The sequence below is a fragment of the Drosophila ananassae genome, chromosome 3L, assembly GCF_017639315.1.
Source record: "Drosophila ananassae strain 14024-0371.13 chromosome 3L, ASM1763931v2, whole genome shotgun sequence".
NCBI lineage: Eukaryota > Metazoa > Arthropoda > Insecta > Diptera > Drosophilidae > Drosophila > Drosophila ananassae.
In genome coordinates, this window is record NC_057929.1 from 3,739,387 (window position 1) to 3,761,036 (window position 21,650).

Here is a 21,650-nt window from a genome sequence, read left to right on the forward strand (position 1 = left end):
ATTTTAACGTAAGCTTTGTATTTATCGCACAGGTTGGCAGCCCCCTATTCAGGGTTTTGATTTGCAATCGATAGGTGGCAACTCTAATGAAAAGGGAAAAATAAATAAGTGACGTGCCACCAATAAGTGGCCGGCCACAACAGCAGGGTTTTGTTTTGTTCGTTTTAAGCGGACTGCGGAATGGGGATAAACGTCAGCAGGACGGCCGACCTGGGGTCAAACGAGTGGCTCCTGCGGTTTGTGGGTCGACAGCACATCGCCCCTGATGATGAGGCCTTCTGGAGCGGACTCCTCAACTACAATATCCAACTGCCGGAGAACAGGTGAGGCCATAGATATACAACGTCAGCAAGACTTATCTTTGCTGCCCTTTCAGCCAGGATCAGCTGAACCTGGATAGCCGGTTGGAGTCGCTATGCCAGTCGTTCATCGGCAACAACTTGAAGACTGGGAACTTTGGTTCGCTGGTCGCCGTTTTCCTGGAGAAGACCAGCGAACTCCTATCACTGTCTGACCAGGAGAGCAACATGCATGTCTGGCAGACATTTAACGCCCTCTTCATCATCCGCACCTTGGTGAAATACATCAACGAGACAGGATCAGAGTTCCAGTTGCTTCAGCACTTTGAGGCCCTGCCCAGTGCCGAGCTGCTCCAGGCAGCAGTGGAGCGGCAGCAGCAGACGCCGGCGGAGACTGCCAGCATTGCCATCGAGGCGACGGAGCAGACGGCGCCAGTGCCGGTAATCGTGGACGGGTCCAAGTTTGAGACCTTTATCGACGCGCTTGTCAACCTGATCGTCGTGATTCCCGTGAAGGAGTTCACCTACCATCTGCACCTGGAGGCGGTCAACATGCTGATCACACTGCTGTCGGTGCACTTGTTCGCCCAGCAACCCACTGACAAGTCGATTGTGTTCCGAACAGTGTTTAAGTGTCAGCACGCCAATGTTTTGATGTCGGCTCTATTGCACTTCGTGGCGCGGATGGTGGAAGTTCCGCACACCATGTTTGGGTCTAGTTCGGCAGGCTCGTTTGTATTCGGTATTGCTGAATCCCTGCTTTCCATCTTTTCGTTTCGAAAGCAGCAGGATGCACTTAAATCGGGACAAACCACTGGCGGAGAGCTCTCACAGCGCTTCCGAACGGTCTACCCTCTGGCCAATCAGAGCTTACTGCTAATTCTTATCCTAACAAACCACTATACTGCACAGGAAAACGCGTACAGAGCCAGCTTGTTCGGCTGCGCCGACTCCAAGGACTCGCCTAAACAGGGTGCCGGCGCTGGTGCGGTCTCCTTCCAAATCGACTTCTCGGCGGTCTATGAGACGTTATGCCTCATCGTCACCATTGACCAGGCCACGTTGCTCCTGTACTTGCTTCTGCATCGCAACGAACGCTTCTACCGCTTCGTCATGCAGCAACAGAACCTTGAGCAGCTGGTCATCCCCATCCTGCAGACACTATACAACGCCCCCGACAGTAACTCGCACCACATATACATGTCGCTGATTGTACTACTAATTCTCAGTGAGGACGAAGGCTTTAACAAGAACGTGCACACGATCGTAAGTCTCTTCTGCCTTTTTGACACGACTGAATTAAATGAGTCTTCCAATTTTAACAGATGCTTAAGAACATCACGTGGTATACGGAACGCACCATCTCGGAGATATCCTTGGGTGGTATCCTGATCCTGATCGTCATCCGCACCATACAGTACAATATGCTGAAGATGCGGGACAAGTACTTGCACACCAATTGCCTAGCAGCTCTTGCGAATATGTCTGGACACTTCCGAGCCCTGCATCCATATGTGGCGCAGCGATTGGTGTCTCTGTTTGAAACCCTGGCGCGCAAGCATTCACGTTTGGATGCCCAACTTAAGCAACCGGCCGATAGTGCCGTTTTTGTTAATGTGGCAACAACGCCGGAGGACATGCTACAGGATCTGAGTGTGCTGGAGGAAGTGCTGCGTATGGTTCTTGAAATCTTAAACTCCTGCCTCACTAACCAACTGGTCTACTGTCCCAACTTGGTGTATACACTCCTGTATAAGCGAAGTGTCTTTGAGGGCTTCCGTAGCCACCATGCCTTCCAGGATGTCATCCAAAACATCGATATGGTAAGAAAAAAAAGATTTAGGGTTGCGTTCAGTGATTATATCAACATTTTTGTATCATCTGCAGGTGGTTGGATTCTTTTCTTCGCGACTGCAACGCGTCCAAGAGCAACGAGGTGAACTAGGAGTCAACGAAGTGCTGGAGGTGATATCAAAAGGTGCCAGCCAATGGTCCAGCGATCGTTTAAGGGTATGTAGTAAACCCTTTCCAAAGTAAACTCTCACCATCCTGTTTATTTTGTCTTGTAGAAGTTTCCGGACCTTAAGTTTAAGTATGTCGAGGAGGATGCTCCCGAGGAGTTCTTCATTCCATATGTGTGGACGCTGGTCTGCAAGTACGGCTGCGTCCACTTCAGCTCCGAGAGCATAAAGAGCGTAACCACGGACATTGCCTGCTAATATTTACTCCTCGCTCCTTTCCAAACACGCGCGCACACTCGGCTTCGCTTCCATCGTCGTTCGATGCTTCGCTGTCTGTGTTCCGTGCCTGACTCTCTGATCTGTATGTGTCTATCGATCCTTTAACTGAAGCCAAAATATGTTGAAATTACAAATCAAAAACTAAAAGCAAGCAAGCCGCCCTTACGGCGCTTATTAGAGGCATATGCATCTCGAACGTTGACGATAAATTGTAAAGCAAACGAGCGGACTAACGATAATACATAGTTCTAGTTACGCTAATACTACTGATTATGTTTATATGCAATCTATTTGGAGTACGTTCAAGTTAAATTATAGCCTAATCCTTAAAACCAGATCATATTTTGCTACGCTAACGACAGAAAACATATTAAATGGAAAGTTAAGCTCCGAACGCCTATCAAATCGTTTGTTCTAATCAACGGAAAGTTGCAAACCCAATAAAATGTGTGTATACATATGGAGAATCGGAATATATATGCATAGATATATTTACATTGTGTATTTTAGTCTATGATAATTAAATACATATTATTATATATTTAGCAATTGAAAAAGTCGATAAATTATATTATTAACAAAAGTTATTTGTCAGTCATTGTGGTTTTAGTAGCCTTATTTTATATTTCTTCTGTAAGTATGATATCGGAAGCCCTCTGGCACTATCTTATGGGGCAATATTACGTATACGCTGTGTGTACAACTGAGCCTCCTCAGTTTTCTTTTGTTTGGCTTTAAATTTTCATTAGTCACCGCCGTGGCTTGTTTGGACTTCATTATGCATATTTGCACTATCAGCAACTGCAATAACAACGATGGGATGGCTTGTTTATTACTATAACTTTGTATTTTTCCCACCATCAGTTTTGCCGGCAAAAGCGTCAGGAAAAACAAAGAACCGACTTTGCATTTAAGTTCATTGACTTGGCCGGTGGTGGGGGATGGGTGATGTGGGTTGACTTAGGCCCATGATCGAGGTGGCATTATTGTGGTTTGCCGACTCGTGTTGCTGCTGCTGAACTTTTGTCAGCACTGCATACGTGTCTTAAATGCACAAGTTCGAAACTGATGGAAAAAATGCATACGCATGGCAAACAATTGCAGTAGAAATTGCATTTGTTTTATTACCGCAAAAAGAAAAATAAGAAATAAAATGCGGAAAATTTGTTATTGTGAGTTTTTCATAGCGTGTGCGTTTACTGCATTTTAATTATGTTTTTTTTTTAGCGAAAATGTTTTGAATTTCTTTGCCTCCTATTTTGCTATAATTATTTTATATGCTGGTTGCCTTTGTAGCACTTTGTGGCTAAGCAGGTTAAAAAGGTTTATTGACTTCTGGGCTGCACTTTGTTAATTATTTCTATTTGGCCATTGTACTGCATTGGCCAATCGGTGAGAATTTTCCAGAAGCTTAGCCATCGGAATTGCGAAAATTGCGAATCGAAAAGTGGAAAGAAAACTCCAAAAGCATTGCGCATGCGCAACTTGATTGAATCTCGTTCGCACTCCGTTCCCCTCCCTCCGATTGTAAATTGTTGGCAAATTTCATTGTAAAATTAACAAAAACCAACACCATTAATTATGACATCGATTTGGATCGGGGCGGGTAGGCATTAATAAGCGGGGAAGGCCAACATTAAACACTTTTTAAAATGGGTTTTGAGTGGATTTTAATTGAAAATTCTTAACCATTTAAAATATAGGAATTATAAGTTATAACTAATATATTTCTTTCTAAACAAGTAGTTTCAGTTTCTGTAGTTATCCTTTTGGAAGGGTATGGACTGGAGCTGCAACCTGTCCGGCTGCCGGTTAGGATGTTGCAACTCCCCTGGAGCTCGCCTCAGATCGGCTGGGCCCGCATTTTCGCATTTTGTTTTGGCAAGCAGCTTCAGGTCATTGCTCCAGTGGGTTGTTGGTAAATAAAACTATTTACTTTTTACACGAACGGGTGCAGGCAGGCCCGCACAATAATCTTGGAATTTTGCCAGGTCCAGGCCAGGCCCAGGCCCAGTCCCACTACTGGGCAATACAAAAAACCCCCCACAACTTCTTTTTGGGCGTGTGCCCTCGGCGGTGTCTCGCTCGAGCTGCTCCATCTTCGTGGAATAATATTATGCATATTGGCCAAATTAGATTTCGAGTTATTTCTTTCTATAGCCAGACGGTGTCGGGCTTATTGGCAATCGGCTTAGCATAAATTCGCACCTTTCAATTGTTTATGTTTACTTGCTTTGGCTTTGGCTTAAATTTGGTTTTCGAATTGTAATCGGGTTTTGCCTCGGGTATCTCACCGGTTTGTTTGTTTTGTCCATCTGTCCATCTGTTATCCACCAAATTGTTTACGGATCGTATCGTATCCGTGCGTATTTTTACCGCTGACGTAGTGTCAGCCGTAGTGGTTTGCCTAGACCCAACTACCACCCATTGACGTGGTCCACTCATCCACCTCATGTCCGTCCGGGTGACCTTTGCAGCTACATACTCGATCTTGTTAGCTCATTGTGTCTGCTGGTTGTTGTCCGATCGATCGATTGATCAGCCAGTTTGAATGAATGGGCCAGTTTTGCATTGAGAGCTCGGCTTGGACCATTTCCAAGTGAAATCTATGAAAGTTGAACCCAAGTTGAAGCCTCTGGCAATTGCGCCAAGCGATCTCTCACTTGAAAATACAGTTTTGAGGCCGCTGATAGTTTTATTTGGCTTAGATGACTTAATGAATTGTCTGAAAATATATCTATAAATATTTATAAAACTAGTTGTTTAAATTTAGCTTGACATAGAGACTGCATTTGGCTGGCAACAAACCTTTCAAGTTTCTAGAATTTACTAGAAACGAATAATAGTTCTTTTTTTTTGAAAATATTGCATATTTCTTCTTTAGTTTATATAATTTCTTGAATTATAAACCAATGGGATTAAGAATTACTCCAAATATTCCAAAACCTTTCTAACAGAAACCATAAAACTGTTTTTTAAGTCAAAAACTTTATAAGTTTTCGAAAAATTCCTTACATTTTCCAGAGATACTGAAAACTTCAAAGCTTTCAAGAAGATTCTGTAAAGTTTAAGTCATATTATACCCTCATAATTTCTCATAATAAAAAAGAACAATAAAGTATTTTATACATTTTTTTTATTTTGTAAATATTTTTTATCACAATAACTTAAGCTCTAAATGTTGCAGGTTGCAGGCAAAAGGCAACATCCTTAAAAAGTATAAAATAAATGGATCAATGACAGAAACTACATAAATATTAGGTAGAAAAGAACTGTTAATCGCTTGGATTGTGATGTGGGTGAAAGTTTAAAGTACATTGTTTATGCTGCCTTTGGTTCGCTACTTTGCAGAATCGAAGAAAAAAGCAGGCGCCTTTGGCAACACATCGGTCATAAATGGGACTCCGATCTGACCCGCAAACTGGGAGCTCCTCCTCACATTCCTTCGCAGGTGGACATGCAGTCCTTATAGCTGGGGAAGTTGTTCTCGTTGCCATCGCATCCTCCAAACTTGAACTCCACGCATTTCTTCTGCTCGGGATCGTAGCGCCACCGTGGAATCAGAGCCCGGCAGACACCCTTACGGGCCGGCATCAGGCAGAACTGCTCCGGATGCGTATTCCGTCCGGTGTTGGCCACATCGTCCAGGGAGATGGCATCGAAGAAGTCGCTCACATCGTCGTACAGGTCCATGGGTTTCGCATCACTGGTCCCCGCGAGAAGGAGGAGCACCACCGCTAGTCCTAAGCTAACTACTCCGAGTGTTTTCAATTGTCCGCGCATTTTGTGTTTATTTTTTTTTATAGATTCGCGTTTCTCTTTCACTTGTTCACCTGGCGGCTGGAGATACTTAAATGGTGCCGCTTCGGATCTAGCTTTTGTTTTATACAAAGCCTCAGACCTCTGACGTGACCGTTGGCGCGCAAATCTTAGTTGGAGGGACTGGGGTGTTGGGGGAGGCGCTTGCTCCGAGCGGCTAAGAGACTCTGCAAAACCCTCGTTTTGAGCTTTCAACTTGGCTTAAAAGAGTTGCTCTTAAGTTGCCTCTCATCCTATATCAGATCAATTTGAAAGAGATTCGAACGATCATATCTCAATTAATACATAAATGCGGGCGTAAAAAACATGAATTGCAGTTTGAATACACTATTTTATTAACATTAATATGGTTTGAAGTAATGAATACCATAAATAATGTCAATATTTTAGAAACTATTCAAATTCTTCAGATTTAAAACGTTTACCAATCAAATGAAAGGAGTTAAACAAAACTCTATTGCCCTAAAACCTAGTGTAAATATGTTTTTGTTTGTTAAATTTTTGGTATTCATTATTCAACTAAATAAACTCAATTCTTACTTAAAAAATATTCAAATTTTTCAAAAATCAATGTTTTTTCCCCTATCTGGCAACACTTGCATCAAGTATCGAATAACTATCGTTCTACAATTCCTGCTCCGTCTTCTTCTTCAGCAACACACGATCTGGCGCCGAATCTGTTTCAATTACAATTGTAAATTGTAAATTATAAATTAAAACTATATTCAAAATGGGGCAGGATTCCATTTTACAGTGGGTGCGAAAGCTGGGCGAGAAGGGACCTCGAAGTGAATTGGAATTACTTATTCAAAATACTCCAACAAAAAAGGTAAAACGACTTGGATACATAGCGTCCTTTATTATTGTTTTTAATTTTATTTATTTTGATTAGCTAATAGACACGCTCAATGAGACAATGACACGCAGCGAGGGAATTACCTTTTGGAACTACCTCCTCCTGGGCTTCGTTTCCAACAGCGAAGAGTCCAGGCAGAAGCGATTCGCCTGCGTGCAGAGTTTCATGGACGGACTTCGTTGTGTGGAACTGAGTTACAAGCAGACCTTCGACCTGATCACGCGTCTCTCTCAGGATCTGTCTACCTTTCCCTCCGAACAGCTGGCCTGGATTGTGGAGCACTGCGTGGACGGAATGCGACATGGCGATGCCAAGTGTGTGGGTTGGAAGGACCTGTTGCCGGATGCACTGACTCTGCTCTTGGCGAGGCCGAGATTTGTGGTAAATGGCATTGGATTAGATGGACTTGAGTATAGGAACAACACGGTCAATTCTATATTCACAATGCAATGGCCATCTACGATTTTGACGCCAATTGCTGACATGCTTAAGTAGGTCTCAGAATTCCTTCATCGCTTAGTCTTCTAAAGTTTGTGTTTTCTTCGCAGAACTATGAATCTCAGCAACACAGAACTTTTGACGGTTCTCAACAAGTTCTCAGGCGCTCTGCAGGAGCTATCCCCCATGGAACTGCCAGCCCTGTGCTTCCAGCTTTTCTCGATGTGCAACAGTGCATCGCAGCTCATTATGCCACTGCTGGCACTGGAGAAGTACTTTCACAGGAACTTTTACAAGCGTCTCTTTTCCGATATGTCTAGTAATTCCACAAACTTTGATAGCATAGGTTGGTATAACTCTATTCTCATATAAGCCTCGGTTTATTGAAGCTAAATCTTTCCTTTAGACTCTTTTTCTGACAATGAGCTGCGCGAGGCGGAGGAAACCATTCTGCATCATTTGAACTACTGTACTATGTATAAGCTAAACGAGCAAAATTTGGTTATTATGCTAAGGGTAAATTTTAAATCAAGATCCAAACATTATATAAGTGGAGAATTTGTAACAAAATACATAAAATATTTCAGAACTTTTCGCATATGCCAGATGTAGTTTTGACGCCCTTTATGCTAAGTGCCATTATTTCCATGACCAGTATCAATCGTGATCCTGAATCTGCTCGAAACTCCCATTCAATATTGTTGCCTTTCCTGCGAAATGTTATCAACCATAACGAAGAGGAACGCACTTTAGCGGACTATTCTGTATGGTATCGGGATACACTGCAGCGGAAACAAGTCGACTTGCAACAGGTGTTAACGGTGCTCATCGACCAGAACAAAGAGGGCAAGGATGTCATAACTCCGGGGCTGGTCCACCTCGTATTTTCTTTACTTAAATCGCACTCGCCAAAGTTGCACAGTTTGGCTATAACTTTTCTTACCAAATTTATTCGCAAGCGGTTTATTTTTGGCCAGGGCATTATAAAGCTTGTTTCCGAGTGGATGATAGTGTTTCAAGATCAGAATCAGTTCTCAGGTGGGTGATTGGTGGATAATTAAAACTATTTTATATTAAATTTCTTCTTTTCTAGAATGCCTCACACTCTTGAGCGTGGCGGATACGTTCACAGTTTCAGAATGTTCAAAGACCATAGAAACTGTTTTGGAGCACATGCAATGGGCAAGTTTTAAATATGATTTCTTTTGATTCTGTGCAGTAATCCTAAACTCTGTTATTAGCTGTCCGGAGAGCAAGCCATGCGTATGATGAACTTTATATTACCGCTCCTAAAAATATCTAATCGTGTTCGAGATGCTCTGATTGATGTTCTCTGCAAAGCCATGAGTTCCAGGTGAGTGAGGGCTAATCTTATCACTTTTCAACCATTAATTTTTGTTTCCAGTTGCATTCAAAAGCGTCGCATGGCCATCTATGGGTTTTGCATGATTCTGAAGCAGCTGAACAACAGCAATGCCGCTCGCCAGACCTCCAGCGCCACTAGCTATTGCACTCAGCACAGCATTTCTGGATACTCCATGATGTCCCAGAGCACTTTTGGAAGTCGCAGCAACCCACAGAGAAATTTTGACATGCTGACGCTTGAAATCATTGGATTGCTGAGGAATTGCCTTCAGCAACAGTTTGAAATAAGGTGTACACTGTATGAAAGTGAGTATAAGTGCTACAGAGTCTTGAAAATATTTAAAAAATTAATTTTTTAGATCTCCAAAGAGCTGTAGAGCTTAATGCGAAGCTCGTTGTCCATGTTCTGCAAGTGATTGATTGGCATTTTAGGAGTTTTTTCGACACCCCTCCCGAAGAAGATGTTATAGATGACTTGGACACGGTTTTCCGCATTCGTTACGATAGCCTGGTTAGTGCCAACGATGAACAACATATGGAAATTCAACTGAAGGACAATCTGGGAAGACTGATCCAGTTCGTGGCCAACTGCCTAGCCATTTTTGAACGAGCTCCGACAGGCTACGATGCACGAGAGATGAACCGTCTTTTGAACCTTTGTGTGCAACGGATGGTGGACAACAGACTTCCATTAGAAGACACTGTGAGTAGATCTGAAATTAAACTAAAAAAATATAAAATAATAATACATTTTGACTTTCAGTCACCTCCAGCCACGCACTTAAAGTGTGCCCTCGTGTGGCAGCAAATGAATATAATCGAAGGAATCATATCTCACTTGCTGCTATCCTCGAAACCCAGCAACGAACAAATATCTCACATTCTGCCACTTTTTAAGATGCACACCAAGCTTACTGAAAATCACAAGGCCTTGGCAGGTGCCTCGAAAAAGGCTCAGAAACAATCAAAGCATGGTTCTAACACCGAAAGCAGTAATATTACAATGAATGGAGTGCAAGTAAAGAACATTTGTCCGCAGCCGGAAAACATTTGGGACTTGACTATTTTGGAAAAACTACTACATCTCTTGCTGGAGTAAGTGGTTTAAAATGATACTATTTTCGTACGAGGATTAACTTGAAATTTCTATTAACTTGACAGTGATGTTGTTGCCTTTGCTGCTCCGGAAAAGACTGTTCTGCTGCGGTCCCATCAGCCTCTAGTTCAGTATGTTTTGCAGATTGCCGCCAAAAAAGTGCAATCCATCCGACAAGAACCAGACTACAAGCAGCTAACATACAGCAAGCGGACCCTAAAACAATTGACGGATATTACCAAAGTCATATACGAACGCTGCATCCGTAGGCTGCCGGAGTTGTGGAAGGATTTTGACATGCAGAGCTCCGCATTGGCTGCCGAGTGCTTTATGGAATGTCTGCGTACAGCCCACGAGATTTATCCAAAGAAGTTCAATGAGTTTGTGAAGGGATTTGGTGAGAAAACCAAAGAGGAAACTCTTCTATTTCATAATTATTTAATCATTTTCAGACATGGCCACTTTGACCAAGAACAAGGAAGCAGTTCTCGTCCTCCAGGATGTTTTGGACACGTTTATGGATGAGTATGGCAGTGATGATTCGATTTGCAAGGATGAGTTCGTAGCGAAACTACCCATTTGGCTTTTTGAGTCACTAGAGATCATGTTGGACCACATTCAGTACGATGACCGGTTGGCCACAGACTCATACACTTGGCTCCTGAACTTTTGTTGCAATTTCGAGATCTTAAATGCAGACATGGGCCTGGTCCATAGGATCCTTTTTGTTCAGCGGCAGAAAACACACTTGGGACCATTCTTTGACAACATTGCCAAGCAATTGGGCAGTGTGCTTGGCGCCCACAATGATGACGTGCCAGTTGATTCTGTAGGACCGAACCTGAAGTCCCTTAGCATGGTGACTGTGGAGAGCTGCTTACAATATCTGTACGCTGCTATCCAAAAGCAACTGGCAGATGTCGATTATTTTGTGACAAAAGCTAACAATTTAAACTACAAATGCCAGATAGTCCCCGAATCTGACCGAATATATTGGCGCGGCAACCTGGACGTCATGGATCGTTCCATATGCACTCAAATTATTCACATTTCAAGGACTTTGCTGGCACTCACCAACGTTTGTATTCCACTGGGGGCTTCCATGGACGGTCTTCTGAAACTTCTGATTCAGCACTACACATGTATGAAGAACCTGACCAGACACTTTCTGTCTTGCTGCTCCTCGGACTCGACCAACACGAATATTCGTAACACAAAGTAAGTGAATGAAAAACTCTTAAAACTTTTTATAATCTTTACATTGATTCCAGGTTCGAACTTCTCCTGCGAGATGTGGGAAAACAACTGCCTTCCAACATATATGAGTTGATTAACTACATAGAAGCGAATGCCATAGACGAGGAAGCTCAGCAGCATCTCAAGAAGCGAAAGGTCCAGGCAGAGCGAGCGAAAGTTCTGCGGGAGACCCGAATGATCCCCAAAGTCATAATGGTTATTGAAGACTTCAATAAACACATAATTCTGCTCTCAAAGAAGGCAAAGGCTCAGAACCGGCTGACCGATTATTTGCATTTTGGAACCATGCGCGACTTCGACATTAAGTCCACTGATCTTAAGGCGGCTATCGAACGCAGTATTTCAGATGGCCGCAATATCGCGGTGGATGAAAGCCATGCGGAAGAGGATGAAGACGACGATGCCCAGTCATGTGGGTATCCGGAAGAAGTTGAAGATGAAGAAGATGAACCTGTGCAGGATGAACCAGTGCAAGTAGCGGAGAAAAGCCAGCGCCGGAGACGAGTGCTTAGCTCCGATTCGGAAGAGTCTCAACCTAAACGGAAACGAGGTCCCAAGCCCGCTGAAAAGCAAAAGAATCTTGAAGAGGATCCTCCAAGCACTTCAAAATCAGTACGTTCCAAAAAAGATAAAAAGAATCCGGCACGGACTTCACAGGATAAAGGGAGTAGTGATGGGGAGGAACCACCAAGCACCTCAAAAACTGTACGTTCCAAAAAGGATAAAAAGAAGCCAACACAGGCGCCACAGGAGGAAAGTGATGGCGACGAACAGCCAGCTAAAAAAACAAGAGCCTCTAGGACTCGACCATCAGTCGAAGTACTGGAAAGTGATGGCGAAGAGGAGCCTGCCAAAATAACCAGAGCGTCTAGGACTAGGACTTCAACCGATATAATGGAAAGTGATGACGAAGAGCCACCATCCAAGCAACAAGAAGAGTCTAGTGAAGAGGTAATCGAGGACGAAGAACAGCCGGCTAAAAAGACCAGAGGGTCTAGGGCTAGGACCTCGCTGGAGGAACCTAATGGTGATAATGAAGAGCAGTCGTCTAAGAAAGGAAGGGAGACCCGAAAGCCAAAAGAGCCTGTGGCAAAGGACAAGCCTTTAATTAGAGTTCGCCTGGGTCTCTTAAGATCGGGGAGGTCTGGAAAACTAGATTGATTTGAATTTCAACCAAAATATTAATGATTTTGATTCCCCAAATATGTTTTTTAAGTTTGTGAAGTCAGAGAATCTTTTTTAGTTACCTATATTACATTTTGTTGTATTAAATACTATTAGTTCTTCTAAAACTTCCATCCAAAAGTGTAAGGTAAACTTCCTAATATAAAAAATTAATCGAATTTGTTTCATAAAACTCTAAAGAACCGTCTTTGTTTTGGTTTAATGGATTGTTCAATAGAACAATAATGAATAAAATTAAACCGGTTCAGAGATACAAGTAACAACCGCACCACGTTTATAAATATAATTATTTATTTTTTTTAAGTTTAAATCAAAATATATAAACAAGTAACACAGCGATATCCAACCTTGCTAATTGTACTGAAAATAAAAGGATGTCAGTGACTTTTATGGGTTTCTACGAAGTGTCCTACTTACATGTTGCGTACGTCCATGCCCAGAAACTATGGTGCTTCCATCGGGACCAATAGAGACGGTTCTCCCATCGGGACGCTTCCATACCGAAACATCCCCATTCCAAACGCCAGCCTGATCATCGCGAGCCACAAAGTTCTCACCTTGGACGCGGCCATCGTTGATGCTGCGACTACTCCTTTGAATGACGAATCCTCCGGGGCCTACGTCCACAGTCCGACCAGGACGCTCCACATGGAACTGCGGACTACGACGATCCCTTGAGACAACGAAGCCATCAGCGCCGTAATCCACCGTGCGTCCAGGCCGCTCCACATGGAATTGCGGGCTACGTGGTCTGCGCTGTGCATAAACGACGTTCTGGGGGACAGCGACCGGGCCAGGGACTAAGGGACCAGGACCGCTGATGGTGTGGGTACCCGGTCCTCCGTTCTTCCGGTGCAAATATGTGTTCCCCTGCTCATCTGTATAGACGTGCTCCCGAGGCGAGGATGTCAACTGGAACTGACCGCCCACTCCGGGCACCTTGTAGGTTCCTTCGTTCTGACCTCTTATATAGACCTGGTGACCGGGCACCCCGAAGACGTGAGGGCCATTACGTCCATCATACGTGTGCTGGCCATTGGCTGCTGCGGGATAATGAAACAGTTTCAAGACCGACCGGGTGGGTAACGGCAAGAGGTTACTCACAGGCGCAGAAAACAGCTCCGGCGAGCAGCACGAGTATTCCAAAACAATGCATCGCTACCTAGGTTCTCCGACGAAAGCTGGGCTTCAACTAACTGGCCTAACTCGCTCGTGGCATTTATAAGTAGCTGCGCAGTAGCCGAAATTCAGGTACTCATCGAATTAGCGAACAAAGCCTCAAAAATAAAAATCCCAATCGTCACCGACGATGATAAGAGATCGGGGCGGGAATTTCAGACAGAAACCGAACATATTGACCCATCAAATCGCATCCACGTGCAGCCAGGCCAGCCTTTCATAGCTTACTTGACAAATAAGAACCAGTTATTTTTAATGATAAGACATAAAACGTTTGTTTTCTTTCAATGTTTTGAACGTTTGTTACAAAGATACACAAATAAAATACCAGAAGCACAAATAGAAAATGAAACACATTGAAACCAAGTTAAATAGATGAATGTCGCGGTCATCGGGTAGGTGTGAAGTTTGTACTGACGATTACTTTGATTATGCATTTCGTCGAATTGACATTTTTTTGGCCAGAGACAGAGACCTATTCCTCCGGCACCTTCCACTGTAGTTGCTTTCCGCGCTCGTACAGGTTCTTCAGCGCGTTGGCGAATTTCTTTTCCTCCTGCAGCTTCAGGTAGTGCTTGTACAGTTGCAAAGTGGTCCGGGCATCCTCTATAGAGTCGTGCGTCTCAGATTGAATTTTTGTTCCTACATCGAAAGTGGAAGATATTACCAGAACGAAGATTTCATTATAGTCTAGTGGGTACAAACCAAAAAAGTGCCAAGCCAGAAATCTTAACGACACCATGCGATGGTGTGGCAGATGGAACAAGTGCACCGTATCGATTATTTGCTCCGACGGCACATAGATGTTGATGACCCTAAAAGGAATGGATATTATTCAAGTGTCTTATATTATTTTAGAGTTACTGTCTTACCTGAAATCATTCTTCAGACCATGTCCCACAAAAATGACGCCTACATCCACCAGATACTTTAGTTTCTGGTAAGAGTACTTGAGAGCCGTCAACCGCTTGTTGCTAAAGTTGGCGTCCAAGTCCCCAGGCTTTATGCCGGAGAACTGTGTTAGATAGTCAACTACCTTCTCCTGGGTGGATATATAATCGTCCATGAAGGGAACACCCTCTTGTGATCCTTGTCTGTGATGGAAATAAGTTAATTAAGCATAAATTATAAATAAAATAATAAATAGAGGGACATCTACCCCCGAATACAAGAAATACGAGCCACGCTCATGTGACATGGCTTTATGGTCGCCGTCTTGCCATCCGGACGAATCTCATTCTCTTCCGGATTCAGCGTCACAAATTCCGCATCCATTGCGACAAGGTCACCTGACTGCGGCATTTCGTTAGTCTGCAATGGTTTCAGTGTGGCATCCGTGCTCCCATTACTTGGTGTGGGATTTGTCATATCCTAGAAAAGAATACAATTCAGCAATAGTTTATATTAAAGTCAAGGAGGAAGTCCTCACCTCCAAAAAGGGATTGGATAGATTACAAGCAGAATCAGAGCTACTTTCTGAGGGGAGAGGTTCTTCGCTTTCCGTGGCAATTGAGTCTGTGGAGCTGCCAGAATCCGTCTCGTCTTCCACGCTCATGTAAAACAGAACGCATGGAACCTTCCAGTCGAGAGTAAACCAAACCGACTCTTGCGGAGAGACAGGAGAAATGCTAGGAAAGACATAAATATATGAATATTTGTCTTCATTATACGAACAATTTTATTAACTTAACTCACCTGAAATCATTGAAGATGTACCATTGATTCTGATGCTCTTCGGGAGACTCAGCTGCCGCCATCTTCATGACATGGTACTGCCTTTGTACATTAATTAAAGACACCAGGTTCTTCTGAGTCCCGTCATCCACTTGGCAAACCACAGCATGCAGAGCGTATGTTCGACAGTTGTCCTCCTTGATGGTGGACGTTTTCTCGGCCTGTTCCTCCTCCTGTTCTGTTTTTGCAGTGCCAACTTCCGACGGAGTTTCCACCACCAGCTCTCCCTCCTCGTTGAAGCCCATCGTGAAAGTCAAGGGGAACCATGACTTCTGACGTCCAATGGGCGAGCTATTAACGTTGTTTGATTGGCTCGTGTGGGAAGGCGACTTTCTGAAAGGCAAAAAACATATATTAATAATACAGAAAATGACTATCGCTAAAGACTAAACCAACCGGTCTGGGTGCATGAAGTGACAATCGCTGCGAGAACAGTTCGCTCCATAGCGACATGGCTTGCTGGTGGTCAGAGAAGCAGCTACTTCAGTAGAAGGCTTTTCATTACATCGGTTTAGTTGTCGCTTCAGGAAGCTTATGTCCTTCTCGTTATTCAGACCGCAGTTGATGGCCAGGGTTTGAGGAAGAGCAGTGACCTAAAAAAATAATAAATTTCAATAATTATCCAGTTAATACTCAAGTTATTAATGGGAAATCCACCTTTACGATTTGATTTGTTGGCGAAAACTTCTTGCAGCTCTCGCAGAAGGCCTGGATACTTTTCTCCGAACTGAGAGACCTCTTTAAAATGGTTCCAAAATTGAAATACTGCTCATTATCTTTGATGTGGGTGGGGTATGACATATTACAGGCGAGCAGAATATTCTCCTTCGACTTCTCCACGTGGCATTTGATGCACCGGTTGACACAAATTTGTTTCGTGCCAAAGATCTTACTTATTTCAGTCTCTGCATTGATCTTACTGCGCTCCCGATCCTCATCCTTCGAGCTCTCATCTAAAAATGTAATTTATAATAAAATATATTCCACTAAAAACTTGCCATGAGATACTCACCACATATGGAATCAAAGAGTTCCGAGGAGCCACTTGTTTCTGCTGCTGTTGTTGCATCGGCTGAAAAATAAACATAGTTGATTATTTTTTCCAAAAGTTTAGCATTCGTGTTACCATTTAACGATGTTTGCACAGATCCGCTTGAAGCGGACGAGTTCTTGCTGGAGTCGAAGATTTCGTAATGCATTTGATGCAGAATGAATCGGTTCCAGTTCTAATGGCGTGCATTGTATTAGCAAAAATGAAAAAAGCAAAGCATATTAACTACATGCCTGTATCAGAGTGATCAGATTGACATTCGAGGAGCAATCCGTCAGAATCAAGCCCAGAGCCGAGGCCTCCGGAACCGTACGAAAAGATCTCAAGAAATTGCTGGCCTGGCACGGCGACGCAGCTATAAAAGAGGGTTTTATTTTTAGTTATAGTTACATAAACTAGAAAAGATGCCTTACCAGTGCTCTTGTCCAGCATGTGGAAGAGAAAACCAAGTTCGCAGGACAAGCAAAACTCCTTGGAACAGGAATGTTCGATAAGCTTCACGCGCAAGGGATCCGTAAAGTAGAGAATCTATTGAAATAATAATTGTAAGTAGTCTAAAAACATCATCATTTCGAGTAACACCTACTTGCAGCATGGCGTTGCAGTAAGAGTTGGGCAACGTGGCTTCCAGTCCAGCGAAGCACGTCTGATTATGCTGCTCGAAGTCGAAATCTTGAGTGCCAAGCTTCGTATATTTTAGTTCGACCTTGCGATACCGCCGTGGAATGATTTTAACGCCGTTTTCTGCTTTAACAGCAGCTACAGTTCCATTACCGTTCGTGTTACTGACACTTCCCTGTTCGAGCACGTAGGGAATTTGATTCCGACGGGCAGTGCGCGGGTTGGGCGAATAGCCGATCGGACCCTGCATTTTCATGTTGTTCAGCACCTCGGGCTCAATGGTCTTGGGTCTGTGGTAGTGGTATCGCAACAGCTCCTCCGGCCAGTCCGAGAACCACTGTGTCCCTGTTGTAAGATGTGGCAGCATAACCGAGGACAGTGGAAAGTTGGTGTCCGAGAGGGATACCATCGGCAAGGGCGGAACAGCGTCTGCGAACTCCGTGTTGCGCGAGAAGGCGTTGAACTGCGGCTGGGGTGTTTGAACAGCAGCAATCAAGTTGATGTGACCGCTCTGGTCGCCGAAAGCCATTGCCTGCGAAGAGGAGCTGATGTCGAAGGTGAGACACTGGCTGCCATTGGTGTTGATCTGGTACATGGAGACACGGGGCTCGCTCAGCTCGACAGTATCCACCAGCTGGATTTGGCCGTAACTTGACACAACGGCCAGTCGCGATGTGAGCGACGGCAGGAACTGCAGCATTTGCGGATCGATCAGCATCGGAATGGGAGCTATCTGACGCAGCATTCGCAGGTCATAGACCATTAGGAAGCGATCGACAGACAGGTTGTTCTGCCGGCCACTGTAACCACAGGAGATGAGCAGGTTGCCCTGGACGCTGAAATCCGACAGCCCGTTAGTGTGGGTCTTTATTGTATGCTGCACCGCCAGGCTATTGAGGTCCCGCAGCGTCACCGTTCCGAACTGGTCGCCGGCGAACAAATAGCGGGAATTCTTGCGCAGTACCGTGCAGCCAGCGGCGCCCACATGCTCCAGCCTGGTCTCCTTGAGCGTGCGGATGTCGAAATCGATCAGCTCTTCCTGCAATCCGGCCATAACGAGGCGGTTCGGGGACAACTGCAACATGCAAACCATCTCCGTCATGTTGTTGGACCTATCAGGATTAAAATATGAATGGATATAGGAGCAATCAGGAGCTGAAGACTAGATCATACTTATGGGTAAATTTGGGTAAGCCCCTTCGGATTTGGTGACGCAGCGAGGTCTGGGTCAACGCCAGCACTCCGGAGTCGAGCGTCGTGATCTGGCGAACGATGTCACAGGGATGCACCTGGAAGGAAGTGTACTTCTGCATCGAGCTGGTGTAATAAGAGGTGACATGGCCCTGAAATTCAAAATTTGCTGATTACATGCATATTCACTACAAGAAGCCGCCACTTACTCCCTGGTTTCCCATCCAAAGCAGCTCTTCGTAGTCGTCAAACGCAACAGTGGAGACTCCAAAATGCTCCCCGCCATCGGCGAACACTGGCACCAGTTCCACATAGTCTGGCTCGGTGTTGCCGATGTTAAAGCCATTGAAGCTGGGTGAGAAGTTTCCGGATCCTCTAGACTGTCCCTCTAGATTGTCGTAAACACCTGGCGAAACGTAAACACAAAACAAAGGAGAAAGCTTAGCTACGTGCGCTTGTTTGTTTATACGTATCGGTGTGGGGAAAAATGGGACTCTCACGTACTTAGTATGTCCTCAGGGGCCCCGATTGGATCGGTGCCGCAATAAACGTAATCCATTTACTTATCCGTGCTCGCCTGTGTGTTTAATGTTTCGATTTGCAAATTTTACTTCTAAATTTCTAGCCGTTTTCGTTTCCACTACCGATGACACTATCGGTAGAGATGTCAGGGCAAATACCGATAGTATATCGTCTTACGAAATACGAAAAGTGCCACCACTGCAATGCTACGTACTTTTGGATCCGCATGCAAGACAATTTTTAAAAACTCTTCGGGAAATCGTAGAATGGCCGCCCTGCAGCAAATCGTGGATAACAATGAGCGCGCTCAGGCCCTGCTCGAGTCAATCAAATCTGAGGTAAGTAATGGCAGCGATTCGGTGCCGTAGGTAACCTCTTGTCTGCACAGATGACCGGAATCCAGCAACAACTTGTACAGCGCAAGAAGCAGGAACTGATCAAGGAAAACGCCCAGCTGGCCAAGGAAATAGAGTCGGCTCTAGCGCAGCTAGTGCGGTTGGAACTCCAAAACGGGAAAACACAGATTGCGGTTCCCGGCTCCCGTGGGCTGTGCACCAGTGCTCCAGCGGCACCGGCAACGGCCGACCAAAAACCTCCAGCAGAAGCTCCAGCGCCAAAGGCTGCCAAGGAGCCCAAGCCAGAGAAGAAGGCCAAGGACAAGAAGCCAGCTGCCGAGAAGCCCGCTGCTGCTCCGGAAGCTCCGGTAGACGTTGGTCGCCTCGATCTGCGCGTTGGTAAGATCGTTGAGGTGGGCCGTCATCCCGACGCCGACAGCTTGTACCTGGAGAAGATCGACTGCGGTGAGGCGGCACCACGCACCGTTGTGTCCGGCTTGGTGAAGTTCGTGCCACTGGAAGAGATGCAGGACCGACTAGTAGTGGTTATGTGCAACCTAAAACCTGCAAAGATGCGTGGTGTTACCTCCGAAGCTATGGTGATGTGCGCCTCCACTCCGGAAAAGGTTGAGGTGCTCAGTCCGCCTGCCGGAGCTGTTCCCGGTGATCTGGTCCACTGTGAGGGATATCCACGCCAGCCGGATGCCCAGCTGAACCCCAAGAAGAAGATCTTCGAAGCCTGCGCTCCCGACCTGAAGACGAACGACGCCCTGGTGGCCTGTTATAAGGGTGCTGCACTCCACGTGCCTGGCAAGGGTAACGTAGTCGCCCAAACATTGAAGAACGTCAATGTGAAATAAGCCAATACACAAAGCATCACCTAGATTGCTCCATCTTTATCAATAATACTTAAGGTTACAAGGTTCACTTAAAAGTGGAACTTTCTTCCTTATCAAGATGCGCAATAATAACACTTCTAAGAATTAAATACAGACTATCAGTTAACAATGTGTATTTAAATAGCCTTTAATATGACAGCCTTGCATTGAAATCCTGAAAAATAATTGTAATGATTGTTATTCGACAGTTTTATTGCACAAGACAGCAGTATATAACATCAAATTTATTTTAACAAGAACGTCTATCTTATGTGCATAGGAAAGAGTATAAACGTATAAATATTTTCCACATTTTACATGTATACTTGGCTGCAATCGAGCCGATTTATAACATTGCGCTTTAGCGTTGACGTTGCGGTGCTACTTGGGTGCGGAACATGGCATTGGAATTGGTTTCGACTACTATAGTCTTGGTTAAAATATCGTATGCGGTACGATTATTCTTAAAGAAGATCATAACGACGCATATGGGGAACAGCAGCGTCATGACCAGATTTTTGGCCAGGGCCCGAGCAAAGGCACGCCACAATGTGGGTGTCTCGGCCGGAAAGATGAGAGCTCGCAACGGCTCGCGCTGTGGCTGGAGCACGAACTGGGGCAGAGCTTGTGGCTGTAGCGGCATCACCGCCTCCACATGATGTATACGAATTTTCATCAATGACTTTCCGGGCGTGGCTCCGTTGTAGAAGACCGTCCAGAGTGCCTCGTAGCAGCAGACTGTTAATTTGGTGAGGAGTTCGATTAACAACAGGTCGGATGACATGGATATGAAGTCCAGCGAGATATCGAAGAAGTTAACAAACAAATCGTCCTCTTCCAAGGTGCGTCGCATCACCTCCTTGTCGAACTCCAGGTCGAAAAGGTTCACAATTCCGAATGTAAGGATAATCTTTAATATGAAAAGAATAAAAACGTCGATTGCCTCCGCCACGGCACGTTTCCAGAATGGTGCCACAACGTATTCATAGCCGCCGATGCGCTGGATTATATCAAATTGTTGTGCCTCGTCGAGTACACGGAATCGGTTGAAAACTGGAGGAGGATGTGGAGGTCCGGCTGGGGAAGCGGCGGCTGTCTGATGAGCACCCGGGGCGGATGCCCCTGGGCTTGCTGCTGGCAGCTGTCCCAAGCTGGCTGGTTGACTAGCAGATGGCTGACCCGGGAACAGCTGCGGGTAGTTGGCCATCAGGTAGTATGGGAACATGGTCATGGCGTTCTGGGCAATCGATGCCTGTTTCGCCCATTCCGCCAGGCTAGCGAAATAGGCCTCCTTGGTTGACAGTTCCTGGCCTGGTGCCGGGTCCGCCAGTAGCTTCTGCAGCGTGTCCTCGATTTTGTCGCTCATTTCGTGGAATGTTGATTCTCTGACTTTTTATTTTGGATTATTTATTTGTTTCCAAGTTGACGTGTATGTGTCCACAAAGCGGCTGATACGCAGGCGTTTCGTGGTGAATGGCAAACATTGTCTTGATAACGAAAAAATGGGCGGGAAATTTAAAAAGTTCAGATTCAAAAGTATTTGCTTCTTTTGCAAATATCTGAAAATTAAATTAAATATTAAGA

The 21,650-nt window shown here is 44.8% G+C and overlaps 7 protein-coding genes across 8 annotated transcripts; 3 read left to right on the forward strand and 4 right to left on the reverse strand.

The window, feature by feature from the left end:
• Positions 1-67: 67 nt before the first annotated feature.
• On the forward strand, positions 68-3,137 carry LOC6495574 (dymeclin). The gene is made up of 5 exons (XM_001959087.4): positions 68-323; positions 377-1,565; positions 1,625-2,122; positions 2,187-2,309; positions 2,369-3,137. The coding sequence occupies exons 1-5, from the start codon at positions 181-183 to the stop codon at positions 2,516-2,518; spliced, it is 2,103 nt and encodes a 700-aa protein (XP_001959123.1). The 5' UTR covers positions 68-180; the 3' UTR covers positions 2,519-3,137.
• A 2,521-nt stretch (positions 3,138-5,658) lies between these two features.
• Positions 5,659-6,398, reverse strand: LOC6495074 (kunitz-type serine protease inhibitor nigrescinin-2). The gene has a single exon (XM_001959088.4). It carries the CDS (start codon positions 6,320-6,322, stop codon positions 5,975-5,977), a length of 348 nt encoding a protein of 115 aa, XP_001959124.1. The 5' UTR covers positions 6,323-6,398; the 3' UTR covers positions 5,659-5,974.
• A 603-nt stretch (positions 6,399-7,001) lies between these two features.
• LOC6495575 (Fanconi anemia group I protein homolog) lies at positions 7,002-12,896 on the forward strand. Its single transcript, XM_001959089.4, has 13 exons — positions 7,002-7,187; positions 7,251-7,705; positions 7,763-7,998; positions 8,059-8,168; positions 8,240-8,690; positions 8,746-8,834; positions 8,894-9,006; positions 9,058-9,323; positions 9,377-9,720; positions 9,781-10,112; positions 10,179-10,510; positions 10,566-11,331; positions 11,385-12,896. Exons 1-13 carry the CDS (start codon positions 7,089-7,091, stop codon positions 12,529-12,531), a joined length of 4,740 nt encoding a protein of 1,579 aa, XP_001959125.2. The 5' UTR covers positions 7,002-7,088; the 3' UTR covers positions 12,532-12,896.
• On the reverse strand, positions 12,829-13,792 carry LOC6495073 (immune-induced peptides). Of its 2 annotated transcripts, none has more exons than XM_001959090.4 (3): positions 13,660-13,792; positions 12,973-13,598; positions 12,829-12,915 (listed from the first exon to the last, which is right to left on the reverse strand). In XM_001959090.4, exons 1-3 carry the CDS (start codon positions 13,709-13,711, stop codon positions 12,907-12,909), a joined length of 687 nt encoding a protein of 228 aa, XP_001959126.1. In that variant the 5' UTR covers positions 13,712-13,792; the 3' UTR covers positions 12,829-12,906. The 2 variants fall into 2 exon arrangements, with proteins under 2 accessions (XP_001959126.1, XP_014763135.1); XM_014907649.3 differs by having other exon boundaries at positions 12,973-13,595; positions 13,660-13,757.
• Positions 13,793-14,007: 215 nt separating this feature from the next.
• LOC6495072 (PAN2-PAN3 deadenylation complex catalytic subunit PAN2) lies at positions 14,008-18,977 on the reverse strand. The gene is made up of 16 exons (XM_001959091.4): positions 18,836-18,977; positions 18,541-18,737; positions 18,314-18,483; positions 17,106-18,252; positions 16,933-17,047; positions 16,753-16,874; positions 16,595-16,694; positions 16,481-16,540; positions 16,126-16,421; positions 15,865-16,061; positions 15,430-15,801; positions 15,164-15,362; positions 14,894-15,105; positions 14,607-14,828; positions 14,440-14,549; positions 14,008-14,376 (listed from the first exon to the last, which is right to left on the reverse strand). Exons 1-16 carry the CDS (start codon positions 18,888-18,890, stop codon positions 14,210-14,212), a joined length of 3,741 nt encoding a protein of 1,246 aa, XP_001959127.1. The 5' UTR covers positions 18,891-18,977; the 3' UTR covers positions 14,008-14,209.
• Positions 18,978-19,056: 79 nt separating this feature from the next.
• Positions 19,057-20,202, forward strand: LOC6495576 (aminoacyl tRNA synthase complex-interacting multifunctional protein 1). The gene is made up of 2 exons (XM_001959092.4): positions 19,057-19,191; positions 19,242-20,202. Exons 1-2 carry the CDS (start codon positions 19,057-19,059, stop codon positions 20,046-20,048), a joined length of 942 nt encoding a protein of 313 aa, XP_001959128.2. The 3' UTR covers positions 20,049-20,202.
• Positions 20,203-20,255: 53 nt separating this feature from the next.
• LOC6495071 (protein FAM8A1) lies at positions 20,256-21,546 on the reverse strand. The gene has a single exon (XM_001959093.4). The coding sequence runs from the start codon at positions 21,430-21,432 to the stop codon at positions 20,428-20,430; it is 1,005 nt and encodes a 334-aa protein (XP_001959129.1). The 5' UTR covers positions 21,433-21,546; the 3' UTR covers positions 20,256-20,427.
• Positions 21,547-21,650: the final 104 nt, after the last annotated feature.

Excerpts from the sequence above, each read along its gene's own strand:
- LOC6495071 (XM_001959093.4), bottom strand. The coding sequence starts at position 21,432 with ATGAGCGACAAAATCGAGGACACGCTGCAGAAGCTACTGGCGGACCCG.
- LOC6495575 (XM_001959089.4), top strand. The coding sequence starts at position 7,089 with ATGGGGCAGGATTCCATTTTACAGTGGGTGCGAAAGCTGGGCGAGAAG. Across the intron at positions 7,706-7,762 it reads CCAATTGCTGACATGCTTAA|AACTATGAATCTCAGCAACA; the intron begins GTAGGTCTCAGA and ends TTTTCTTCGCAG. Across the intron at positions 8,835-8,893 it reads TTTTGGAGCACATGCAATGG|CTGTCCGGAGAGCAAGCCAT; the intron begins GCAAGTTTTAAA and ends CTCTGTTATTAG.
- LOC6495073 (XM_001959090.4), bottom strand. The coding sequence starts at position 13,711 with ATGCATTGTTTTGGAATACTCGTGCTGCTCGCCGGAGCTGTTTTCTGC. Across the intron at positions 13,599-13,659 it reads CGGAGCTGTTTTCTGCGCCT|CAGCCAATGGCCAGCACACG; the intron begins GTGAGTAACCTC and ends ATTATCCCGCAG.
- LOC6495074 (XM_001959088.4), bottom strand. The coding sequence starts at position 6,322 with ATGCGCGGACAATTGAAAACACTCGGAGTAGTTAGCTTAGGACTAGCG.
- LOC6495576 (XM_001959092.4), top strand. The coding sequence starts at position 19,057 with ATGCTACGTACTTTTGGATCCGCATGCAAGACAATTTTTAAAAACTCT. Across the intron at positions 19,192-19,241 it reads TCGAGTCAATCAAATCTGAG|ATGACCGGAATCCAGCAACA; the intron begins GTAAGTAATGGC and ends TTGTCTGCACAG.
- LOC6495574 (XM_001959087.4), top strand. The coding sequence starts at position 181 with ATGGGGATAAACGTCAGCAGGACGGCCGACCTGGGGTCAAACGAGTGG. Across the intron at positions 324-376 it reads ATCCAACTGCCGGAGAACAG|CCAGGATCAGCTGAACCTGG; the intron begins GTGAGGCCATAG and ends CTGCCCTTTCAG. Across the intron at positions 1,566-1,624 it reads ACAAGAACGTGCACACGATC|ATGCTTAAGAACATCACGTG; the intron begins GTAAGTCTCTTC and ends CAATTTTAACAG.
- LOC6495072 (XM_001959091.4), bottom strand. The coding sequence starts at position 18,890 with ATGGATTACGTTTATTGCGGCACCGATCCAATCGGGGCCCCTGAGGAC. Across the intron at positions 18,738-18,835 it reads GGCCCCTGAGGACATACTAA|GTGTTTACGACAATCTAGAG; the intron begins GTACGTGAGAGT and ends ACGTTTCGCCAG. Across the intron at positions 18,484-18,540 it reads TTTGGATGGGAAACCAGGGA|GGCCATGTCACCTCTTATTA; the intron begins GTAAGTGGCGGC and ends TTTGAATTTCAG.